We start from the raw sequence: 12,112 nt of genomic DNA, 5'->3' as shown, positions 1-12,112 counted from the left end.
GTGTCCATAATTATGCTTACATTTCTTTGCTTGGAATCTTGATCAAAAATAAAAATATTGACACCTTTCAATATCTGAATCATTTCTGCATCATTTTTATTAAGATCAACGAATTTTACAGATAGGATTCACTCTACTTTAAAGGCGATAAATAGTCTCCGATTCCTACGAACGAGTCAAATCTAAAGATAAAGCACTGAGTCAGAATGGGAATATCCGGAGTGTTTGACTCGATGGCCTTCGCTAGCCAAGTCAGGAATTCGACTGTGCACGTCCTGGAGTATAGTAGTCCTTGGTATCTGCCAAACTTCTGTTACTGTATTTGAACTGTCCATATTGTATTTGAAGAGGGAAGATGTAATCTTTTTAAAGAGATCCACTCTCTCCTCACATACTTGCACACTCACACAGCGCGCTCATATGACCTTATGCAGTTGCGAGCGCCGTAAAACCCAAAACTACTACTACACTCACACACGCACACACCCACTCACACTCACACGCGCAGGCGCGCACGCGCAGGCGCGCACGCGCACACACACACACACACACACACGCACACACACACATACACACACACACAGACACATACACACACACACACACACACACACACACTCCGCCTTCCCATACCTCCACCCATTTTCCCCTCTCCCCGTAAAAAGAGAAGAAGCCTTTAAAATGAATTAAGCTCAAACGTTTTCCTTATAACAGCTGGATCAGCCCAGGTTGGGTATGCAGGATCCGGCCAGCTACCTGGTCCCCCGAAATGACCCAACACTCATGGCCTACCAGAATTACATCTACAAAGTGGCACAGAACTTTGGGTTTCTATACCCCACCTCGGGCCAGAGAAATGTGAAGGCCATTGTGGATTTCGAAATAAAGTTGGCGAAGGTGAGGATATAGGCTTTATGGTTATGTTTCACTCAAGACTTCCTAAAATTAAATCCCTTTATAATAATTATCCTCGAAAAATTATAATGAAAGGTATTCTTAAGTATTAAGTGTGTATTAGTGTTCTGAGGAAGTTTGATAGCATTTAATTCATTTTCCCAAGAGTATCAATGTGATGGGTGTATTTTGATTAAATTTAACAGTAAAAATAGTAGTTAAAGTGTGCAGTTTTTACTACCCTGTCCTTAGTAAATGGTATGAGATTAATTTGAGGCTACAATACATTTACAACAAAAACAAAACACGGCTTTTTGTTAAGTTTTGCGTTGTAAAATTATTTACAAAAGGGTCTGTCAATGTCAAATGGAATACTTATTGTGTGTGTGAATACACCCCCTCCCCCAACCAGAGTTGTGTTCCTCTTCTAGAGACTGGGTATGAGGAACGCCCGTACATCCCGATGACCTTGGCTGAACTAGACAAAAAATACCTTGTGGTTGGTACATCATTACGTCTGTGACAGTAGATATAGGGCTTTATTTCATACTGGGTACATAGAACGCACTGCTTGCACCACTTTCACAGCTCTTTTCAGTGATCAACTCTCAGACAAAAGGGTTCATTGCATTTTTGCTTGAAAACGTGGTAGGGATCACAACAGTATTCTACACTTGCGTGCTACACGCCGTTGCAACAAAGAAAACCAGTATGATTAGACAAAAGCATTGAAATGAGTTCCTTTCCGAGTAAATTAAAATTTTAGCTAAGATAAAAAGGATTATTATCTAGGCTGGTGTTCTTTAAAGCAAAATCAATAATCTATGAATACAGACGAAAGAGTGTATGTAACAGAAGAACTCAAGATGAAATTAGACAAATGTGAGGAGTAGATAATATGTGTGGCTTAAGGGCAGGTGCTTCTGAAATTGGGCACTTTAAAAAACTCGCCGTATGTACAACGCTTGCAGTTATAACTGTCTTCAGTGTCATTGAGGTAATGACCTCATTGAGGTCTTTAAGTATATCAAAGAGTCCCCCGCTAAAACATGCGACTTAGACCCAATACCCATTTCATTGTTAGTTACGTGCATGGAAGATCTCGCACCATATGTTACTCGTTTTATTAATATGTCACTCACCACTGGAATCGTACCTGATCTTTTCAAACAAGCCATTGTAAAACCTTTACTTAAAAAACAAGGTCTTTATGAAAACGACATGAGAAAGTTTAGGCCAGTTTCCAATCTTAACTTTTTATCAAAAATCCTGGAGAAAATCGTTTTGTGTCAAGTTCAACAACATCTAAAGGCCAATGACATGGAAGAACCTTTTCAATCTGCTTATAAAAGGCACCACAGTACGGAAACCGCTCTTTTAAAGGTATCATCAGATTTTTTAAATGAAATCAATAATAAAAAAGTCTGTGTTTTGGTTCTGCTTGATTTGTCAGCGGCCTTCGATACCACCGACCACGAAATTTTACTAGAGAGATTGGAAAAGTCATTTTTACTATCAGGTACTGTTCTAATGTGGTTTAAATCATATCTAGACAATAGACTTATGTCAGTGAAAATTGGCAATGATGTGTCAGATAGGTTACCTCTAAAGTACGGAGTTCCTCAGGGTTCGGTCCTTGGTCCTGTCATCTTTACAATGTACACGCAAAGTCTGTCATCAATAATTTCTTTATATGCCCTCAATTACCATCTTTATGCAGACGATACACAGCTGTATGGATTCACTACAACTGACAATGTACACAATCTCATTGATAGAATCGCCAGATGTATCAATGATATAAGAAAATGGATGTTCAAGAACAAATTAAAATTAAATGAGGATAAGACCGAAATATTATTTCTTCATAGCAGCGCATGCAATGAAATCGACAATATCAGATTAAACATCAATGGCCACGAAATATCAGCCCAAACTAAAATAAAAAATTTAGGTGTGGTGCTAGATCAAGACATGTCAATGAAATACCATGTATCCAATCTTTGTAAAAATCTATATCTCCAGCTGAAGAAAATAGGGAGCATTAGAAAATATCTATCTGTTGGTGTCACCAAAACTTTAATAACATCACTTATATTGTCAAGGATTGATTATTGCAAATTCCTTACTGGCTGGTGTACCTGATGAACAGTTACAACAACTACAAAGAGTACAAAATATTGCTGCCAAAATAATTACTAAAACACTAAAGCATGATCATGTGACTCCTATTTTAAAAGCATTACAATGGCTCCCAGTGAAAGAGCGTATCATATATAACATCTGTTTAACTTGCTACAAGTGCTTAAATGATTTATCACCGGACTATCTAAAACAGCTTTTAACACCCTATGTGCCTCCTAGAACGCCCAGATCATCAAGTGACAAAACAACCCTTGTTAAGCCTAAAATAAATTACAAATTATGTGGCCAACGCTCTTTTTTCATATTTTGCCTCACTTGTTTGGAATAGGCTTCCAAAAACTATCAGAGAAGCAGAAAATCTAGAAATTTTTAAGAAGAAACTAAAAGCATTTCTATTTTCATCATATTTCGATTAGAAGAATCCATCCAAGCTGTAGATCGTTGTGAGTTTGTATGTGCGTATGTGCATATGTACGTATGTGTGTATGTGTGTATGTATGTGTGTGTGGTGCGTGCGTGAGTGAATATGTGTTTGCACGAGTATATAACACTATGTACCTTTACAATTGATTTGTAAATCCATAATATGTATCATGTTAAGCGCATAGAGCATTTCTTAAGTGGATATGCGCTATATAAATGCAATCCATTATTATTATCATTAATTGGGGGGGGGGGGGGGTTTGAATGGAAAGAATGGCCCATTCCTGGAGAACCAAAAGAAACATTTTGTGTAGGGTGCTTTTTTCACACTATTTTTAGGGACTACGTAAGCCGTCTTATTTCGTACGATTTTAAAACTAAAAATACAAAGATTTTCGTAATTTTCGACTAATAGGGTTCAGGTTTTGCATGATGTATTTACAACCATACTGCAACAATAAATGTGAGGCATCATGGTGAAATCAGGCTTTCGTCAAAATAAGGAAATGGAAGAAAAAGGCATGTTTTCCACCACTACTTTGACAATTTTATCGAATTTTAGTCTTTTTGTTTTGCTGAACAACTTTTATGTCCATATAGAATTAAAACACATTTCCATGTGATTTTTGTTGAAAAACGTTGATTGGGGGCACAAAATATTTAATTTTTCTGTAATCAAGGACTATGAAGGTATTGAAGTTTTCAAACTTTGGCGGCTATTTTCTCGCTAATTTTACCTCTTTCAATCGCAAATATGTTAGACTTCTAATCATAATTTTTCATTGAAAGCTGGAAAATGAATGTTTACAGATAATACCAATAACCCCACATGCCCAAAGACTGACGAGTGCCTGATTCCACAATTATGTGACAAAAATGTCAACTAAGCATAATCTTCATAGATTTTTTCTGGTAATTTTAAAAACAACCTTCCTCCCTACAATTAGGGCCTTTTCCCGATACAGCGCATCAATAAGCTACTAAAACAAAACTAACTGAAATCTGCAGTTTTCTTTGTTGACGAAAGTTCTTTATTGTAGTAGTTGGTGATCTTACCAAAATAACAAAGACATTGCTTATGACTTTTTTCAATGTCCTCGATGTTGAGGTAACACACTCCTCGGTTGTCGATGAATTTCATCGCACTCAAATGTCTAACAATTTACCATGAATAAGCTGAGCACCTTGATAACAGAAAACATTGTGTATAATATGTTGGATCTAAAGAGCTACAATTTTCAGTAACATCATCCCTTAAAGTTTACTCTTGATTGAAGTGCTATTATTTCGTCCGTACACACTCCGGCGCCTCAGAATTACAAAGTTGTATTTGGCATTTTTTGCCGTTTTGAGTTCCTTAGACCGTGAAGTCAGAAATCAAATGCTTTATTTGCTCTATCAAAATTGTGTTATCTTATCAAGACATTCAATGAATTGTATTTGAAACGGTTTTGACATAATATGAAACTCAAATTATTTGACATCAAATTTATCAAAACTAGGTACAATTTTGTTATTCTGGGGTAGCCACTCGTTGTCGACAACATTATCTCAATTGGATTCAAATCTGACTTGTTTGTACCAATCTTACCTTCTAAAATTTGTTTACGCATTGTAGTGAAGGGGGCAGAAATTTGAATAAAAGAGTTTAAAGATAATGATAATAAAAATTGGTCGCTTTGCACAAGGGGGCTATCCCGATAAATGCTGTTTTGAGAAAATCGACGATAAAGTTTTGGGATCCTTATTCTGTCTCTTTAAAAGACAAGGGGCGTTTTCTTTATAACCAAACAAATATACACACAAATGAAACCAAACTTCTCCTATAGGTAGGGCAATGCCCACTTTTGGTGTAGGTCAAGATTTCTGGAAACCCCTGAAATCTGAGTTAGCACACTTGTCCTTAAAAGTGACCAATTAATGTCCACTCTCGATGTCGTTGTTTCTATATCATTGTCTGTAGTAAGTTAGTAATGCCAAGTCTCACGTCAGTACGACGTCTGTTATCTTATTTCTGGTACAGTACTTACTTTTTGTACATACCTTTAAGCTATTGCTCAAGACTCATTTGTTGAATTCTTACAGTTATAGTGTGTTTGTAAGTGCTGATATGTTTTGTGTTTACTGCTGTCCTTTCGTGTATATCATTAATGTATGGTAGTGAGAGTTCTTCTTTATGTGATTGAACTGGTTTTTCTTGCTTTAGTGAAATATTTTCTCTTGTCTTTAATGATCATGTGTCTGGTGTAAAGCCGTCAGAGCTTATTCTAATATGGGATAGATCGCTATATAAATGCAGTCTATTATTATTATTACTAGATTTTTCACAATCACCAGGGATTGTTCAGGCTTTCCTCTTCATCCTTTACTGACCTTTACTCTTTGAAACAAACAGTCAGAATTCAGCTTCACGATGTTTGTGAAATCATTGCTGACAGCCCCGGAAATAGGAGTCACAGATGTCACAGATGATGAAATCATCATCAACTTCTCCGATCATTTCTTTGGCAAGTTAGAAGGCATCTTCCGTACCGTCCTCCCAAGGTGACATACGTCGTCTGTCGTTCATTATCTTTCATCTTGGCATGATAAACATTTACATTCACCATACAATGGAAGAAGCAGAAAAAAGAAATGCCAGATAATATAAAGTAAAGTATTTTTTAAGTGACAACATTTTTGTTACTGTCGTTATCATTACATATTGTTCATAACATTACTATTATTGCAGTCCTCATTGTAAGACCAGACGATGATTAAGATTATGTAACATGAGAAAAACAGAAAGATATACTGGGTTGCAAAAGTTCTGTCACACCCATTACATTATGATGATTTTCGGTACAGCGTAAGAATTGCAGTAAACATTAAAAGTACGACTTGTGTGACTTATGAGACTCCTTGTGCAAGAGCAGACGAAAAAAATCATAAACCGGAAGTAGTGCGTGGACAAAGTGTTGGTATTGATTTCTCTGGGTCTACGTTGAAACCACCGCTTCCTACACACATTTGCTTTGAATTACGTAGACAATGTGCAAACACACCTTACACACTATGAAATTCCATACTTTTCAACTGTTGGATACTTTTTTCACCTGTTTTTCAAAAGAAAAAACTGATAAATTCAGAAAATAAAAGGGCTCCGTATGATAAATTCTTTAATTGCACTTTCTGCTGTTATAAGACAAGTAAATGTGTGTAGAAGAACTATCTAACGCTTGAACAAACGTTTTAACACCATTAGAACAATCCAAGACAAGCCTAGGGGAGGCCAACCAAGGGCGACAACTCGATGTCAGAATTGGGTTATTGTCAACACCCATGTACGAAATCCGTTCCAACTAAGTGCATAGACTGTCAGGTACTTCGGACTATCTTAAAACACCATTATTAGACATTTATAAGATCGTGGATGACGTGATTATCGCCCTTTGCGTGGAGCCATTCTAATCCTGTTTCATCGAACAAATCGCCAAATTTTGGCACAACAACATTGGCGATGAAACTAAAGATGTTAGTAAAGTGTTCTTTTAAGCAATGGTTAAAGGTTGTAATTCGTCGCATTGATGGAAGAGAAAAAGTGTTTAAAAGAAGAGGATAGAGATTTCCCAAATCCAACATCCCCCAAGAGGCCCGAATTGGTGGCTGAAATATAATGGTATAAGGTGGAATCCCTGCTCTTTATCGTACACATATGATTACTTTTCAAAGCAACCTCAAAAGACGACGGTATTGTGACGAAATTCATCGTCACGGTGACTGTACATGGCACAGATGATGGAACGTGCTAACAACATAACACCCGACCACAAATGGCTACGATCAGTGAAAACTCCTTCCAAAACTCATCAAATCGTTGTTGTGGACTGGCCTGCAAGACCAACAAGCCTTAACCCAACAGAACATCTGTAAGATGGCCTTGACTGGAAGATTAGAAACAGGCCCCACTCCGTATAAACTCGTCAGGAACTGAAGACTGCACTTCACAAGGAATGGCAGGGAATTCTTCAAACAGCCATAAGGACATTAATTCTGTCAACCAACAGATGTTTTGTATCAGTAATTCAAGCTGGAAGAGGCCACTCGTCATACTGAGCAAACTTTGATTTGGATTTTGCAAGGGTCAATGTGAAAAAAAAAAGATCTCACTTGGATAAAGAAAGACATTTGTCAATTCTTTTAATGTCATCTTGGCAGAAAATGAATATAGATCTCGTGTACCAAATTTCTCTTGGCTATGTTGAATAGTAAATGAGTTATTGTACGTTCGAGGTGGGTGTGACAGAACTTTTGCAACTCGGTTTATATACAGATTGTAGTTCCTTTGGAAAATACGAAGACATAAAAAACCCCAACACAACACAATTTTCCGGCATCACTGAAAAGACAAGTTTTCAACGAACACATTGTCCAGGAAATAAGTTAGGTTTGCCAAACTTGGCAAGTAAACCAAACTACCATAAAGAAATTAAATATAACACAAAGACCAACGGAAAAGAATAAGTTTAGTGGGTACAATAATACGATAATAAAATAAACTTTTAAAATGTATGAAAGAAAACAGGTGTGACTGGTATCCCCAAATTTACACAAAATGGAAAGTGGATGGTTGGCTGGTGCTCTGGTGTGATTAGCTTCTTCTTTCCTATCAAACATCTATCGTCTTTATCTCCCCTCCTTTTTTGTGTTTGTTACTCTCTTGTAACACCTCTTATCTTCGGCAATCTATGACCTTGTGTTGCAAGTGCCGTAAAACTCTTACTAAAACTAAACTAAAACAAAATGGAAATGGGTTGGCCGTCCAAATAGTGAAGGACAAAGTGAGAGATGGACAAAATGATCGTACAGAATAGAAACCAAGAACAGGAAAAAGATGACCTGACCATCAATGATTTATTTATAGAGGCACCAGCCATCCATGTCCTGGTGCTGTTTTAGCCTCTTTTTCCTGTATTCGGATTAATAATATCTTTTTGCCAATTTATTGGTTCCGCTTCTATGTACCCCATATTTATGGTTAAAGATGAAGTCAAAAACAAGAAAGAAGATGGCCAGACGACATCCAAGAGCAGACGGTACAACCTGAACACGGAAAAGAGCTTTTAAAACAGAGGGGGGAGGGGGGGGGGGTCGTTGTAGGAGGGCTAGATCCTGGAGTGGACGACCAACGCCTTGAGAGAAAGACAGACAGATATAAAAAATAAGAAAAAAAAGAAAGAAAGAAAGAAAGAAAGGACTCAAAATTTTTATTCTTGCAACTTACATTGTTGCAATTTTATTTTGATTGGGCATACAGAAAAAAGTAATAATAATAAGTACAATACATGTATTTGTAAAACGTATGCACTTGCACTCTATATTATAACATTATCTAGATGTCTTTGTTGAATGATATTTTATTTTCACTTTTTATTTTTCTAAAACTTTATTTTGTGAAAACAGTGTGGTAGAGAACTACGTGTACTGGCGAATTGCCCAGGACTACCTGGAAGCCTTATCACAACCCTACCTACAACTCAACTTTGAGTTCTACAAGGTATGACCTCGTCAACATTGATACCTAAGGCTAATTGGGAGGCATTGTGGTGAAATCAGGCGCTCGTCAAAATAATAAAATCGAAGAAAAAAAGGCGTTTTCTGGGAGTTGGGCATTTTTGTTTCTAATTTTCTTTTTTTATTTTATTTTTTAGCTCAACACCTTTTATGTCTATTTAAAAACGCATTTCCATACAAATTTTACTGAAAAACCTTGTTTAAAGGCACAAAACATGTAATTTTCAGTTTTCAAGGATTCTTAAGCTATTGAAGTTACCAAACTTTGGCGGCCATTTTCTCAATAATTTCACCTCTGAAACCAGGCAACCCTTCCCTCCTTCAACCGCAAATATCTCGACCTATATTCAACACAGGTAGATATTTTTTCACCGAAAGCAAGGCAAATAAACAAGCTTTAAGATGATGGTAATAACTCCATTTAACAAAAAATTGACGAGCGCCTGATTCCACCACGTCGTGAGACAAAATTATTGTCAATAACTGGCAGTTTCAATTTGAGAGAGGTGGTACAGCTTTAAGTTCCGTTTCGGATCAAAATTATGGATTTTGAGAGGCCACCTTTTTTGGTTTCTTCAATCTCTCTTACAACCATTTCATCACATAAGAACCCCCTAAAGCTTTATTTTAAAGTAGTTATTATATCATGAATGTTAGTTACCACTGAGTCCTCATAGTTTTTTTTCTCTATCGTCCATTTTCTCAAAACACTGTTTTTCTATAATATACTTTTTTAAAATAACTAAATTTTTCATGAAATCTTCAGGAAAACTTTCACAGAATGAAGGGATGATATACACTATAAATAGTATGTTGAATTTTCACTATATATAACAGAGGTTTGTTGTTGATGTCAGGAGTGTGGACTTTCATAGATTTTTTTCCAACCTTGAATACCATCTAAAAAAAAAAATTAAAACATTTCTAGTTCGTTTAAGAAACATTCAACAGAAAATTGTGTAGAGCTATTGTTTGCTAATAAGCAAAGTATCAACAAATTAATTCTATTGAAAATAAGTGAGGTATAAGACATGTCAACAAAATCCAGTCCAATATGGCCACCGTCTCCATGGCAACGAATTGTTTTCAAATTTGAATATGGATTTGAAAACTCGTCACTATGCTTGTTATATGTATAATATTTAGTAAAATTTGATCAACAAACAAGTGAGATAGCCCTCAATTGTTAAGCCCCCCCATCCCCATAAACACTGCTAACAAAGCTCGATACTCGATTAACTTAGCAGCACTTCAATTCCGAGTCCATTGCTTTCCTTAGGTTCTGCGAGGTATCGACAGAGAGCAGCCACGGGACAGCATGTGCGCGAGTTACACAAAAAGAACAATTGGCTTGGCAGTGGACAAAGCTTATGTGGAGCAGAAAGGCCTCTTGCAACCCGAAGCCAAAACCATGGTAAGAGGGACCTTTCCGGATTTGAGCGATAAAATAGGGGTACATGTATATCAGGAGATCACTTGCTGAAGTAACATGGCCTCCGTAAGAGATGCTGTACAAGCTACAGACAGGGGAAAAGGATAGAGAGAGAGAGAGAGACGGACAGTCGCTTAGAGAAGGAGAGAAACAGAGACAGAGGGGGATGGAGACAGAGGTTGATTTGGGGCTGTAGATAGATAATTAATATATATATATATATATATATATATATATATATATATATATATATGTATATATACACACACACAGAGATAGAGATCGATAGATAGATAGATAGATAGATAGATAGATAGATAAATAGAGAGAGAGAGAGAGAGAGAGAGAGAGAGAGAGAGAGAGAGAGAGAGAGAGAGAGAGAGAGAGAGAGAGAGAGAGAGAGAGAGAGAGAGAGAGAGAAAGAGAGAAAGGGGTGGTAGTGGTAAAAAGAGGGGAAGCGGAGACGAAGACATACGGAGAGACGTACAGAAAGGTTGCGAGAATCAAAGAAATGTTTGCGAAGTTTTCTCGCGCTGTAGTATTAGTGCAGTACTGACGTTCATGTGATTTTGATGGGAATCTATTTTCATGATTCTGCCCTTGAGAGAAATGTTCTTGCAAGAATTCAGGAGGCAAGTTTGCCAGAGCAGAAGTGGAGTCTTGGGATTTGGTTTGATAATGTTCTAGGCCAAAACATTGAAGTAATGTTGGTTCACTGACCGAGCGTAAAATGTTCATTTGTTGATCTACTTTACAGCTCCAAGATATGATCGGTGGTCTACAGTCTGCCTTTAATGAGCAAGTGGATGAACTCTCCTGGATGGATGCAGACACGAAAAGACTTGCGAAGCAAAAGGTGTGCACTCGTTCAGATTACTGAATCTTTGAAACTTTGTTAATTTTTAACAAACAGTGTATTGCCACTTCACCTTCCAGAAATGGCAATATTTTGATAGGAAAACTGACTCTCTCCCCACAACATTTAGCCCCACGGTGATCGTTTTCCATTTCACATTCATGAAAAAAATGTAGATTGACTGATAAAACTCCTCTAACTTGGGTATCACGTTCACATTAACTTGAATAATGGTAACGTCTTAGCTGTTGCTCTCAAATCAGAAATGTACCGCCTGTTTTTGGCTTTAACTCTTTAAAAATCGACAAAGCGCACAGTTCTTTGGTACGCTTGGCATTTATACATGTGATAACATTTTGAACTTTACAAGTGTCAACGGGGACATACAGTAACGTCATATTTTTTCTGCAGATCGTAACAAAGATACACTAGTTAGATATTTTACTTTTAAAAACCATTTTACAATTTACAGCACTTACAGTTACCATTTTGATCGTCTTTCCCATATCATGGTATTTTACCCAGCTACCCTAAATCTGATGAAAGGAACAATTATATTTCAGCCAGTAACAAGTTCGAAATATCCTTGTGGACATAAAATCGTTAGAAAAATCGTCTTTTTTTTTACATGAATGATGTGCTATTCATGGTGAATATTATTATTTTCATCAGAATGGCGCCATTAAGTCCAAGTTTGCTTACCTGGAACTCTTGACAAATGACGTACTGTTAAATGAGGTTTACGTAAACGTAAGTGGTTTTGACAGATGTCAGTATCGTTTAATTGTTATTACATTATTTCTATATCA

The 12,112-nt window shown here is 36.8% G+C and overlaps 1 protein-coding gene across 1 annotated transcript in view; it reads left to right on the top strand.

The window, feature by feature from the left end:
• Positions 1-714: 714 nt before the first annotated feature.
• The window catches only part of LOC101847928 (membrane metallo-endopeptidase-like 1), a gene marked incomplete at its 5' end in the record, with an annotated part of 26,695 nt that continues 15,297 nt past the window's right edge, over positions 715-12,112 (top strand). The window contains 7 exon segments of the mRNA XM_013090455.1: positions 715-897; positions 1,307-1,393; positions 5,858-6,006; positions 8,905-8,998; positions 10,295-10,429; positions 11,205-11,303; positions 11,976-12,053. Of these exon segments, the coding sequence (XP_012945909.1) occupies positions 715-897; positions 1,307-1,393; positions 5,858-6,006; positions 8,905-8,998; positions 10,295-10,429; positions 11,205-11,303; positions 11,976-12,053 (825 nt within the window).

This window comes from Aplysia californica, unplaced genomic scaffold (genome assembly GCF_000002075.1).
Source record: "Aplysia californica isolate F4 #8 unplaced genomic scaffold, AplCal3.0 scaffold01287, whole genome shotgun sequence".
Taxonomy (NCBI): Eukaryota; Metazoa; Mollusca; class Gastropoda; order Aplysiida; family Aplysiidae; genus Aplysia; species Aplysia californica.
The sequence above is the reverse complement of the archived record's forward strand: the minus strand, read 5'-3'. Positions and strand labels throughout refer to the sequence as shown.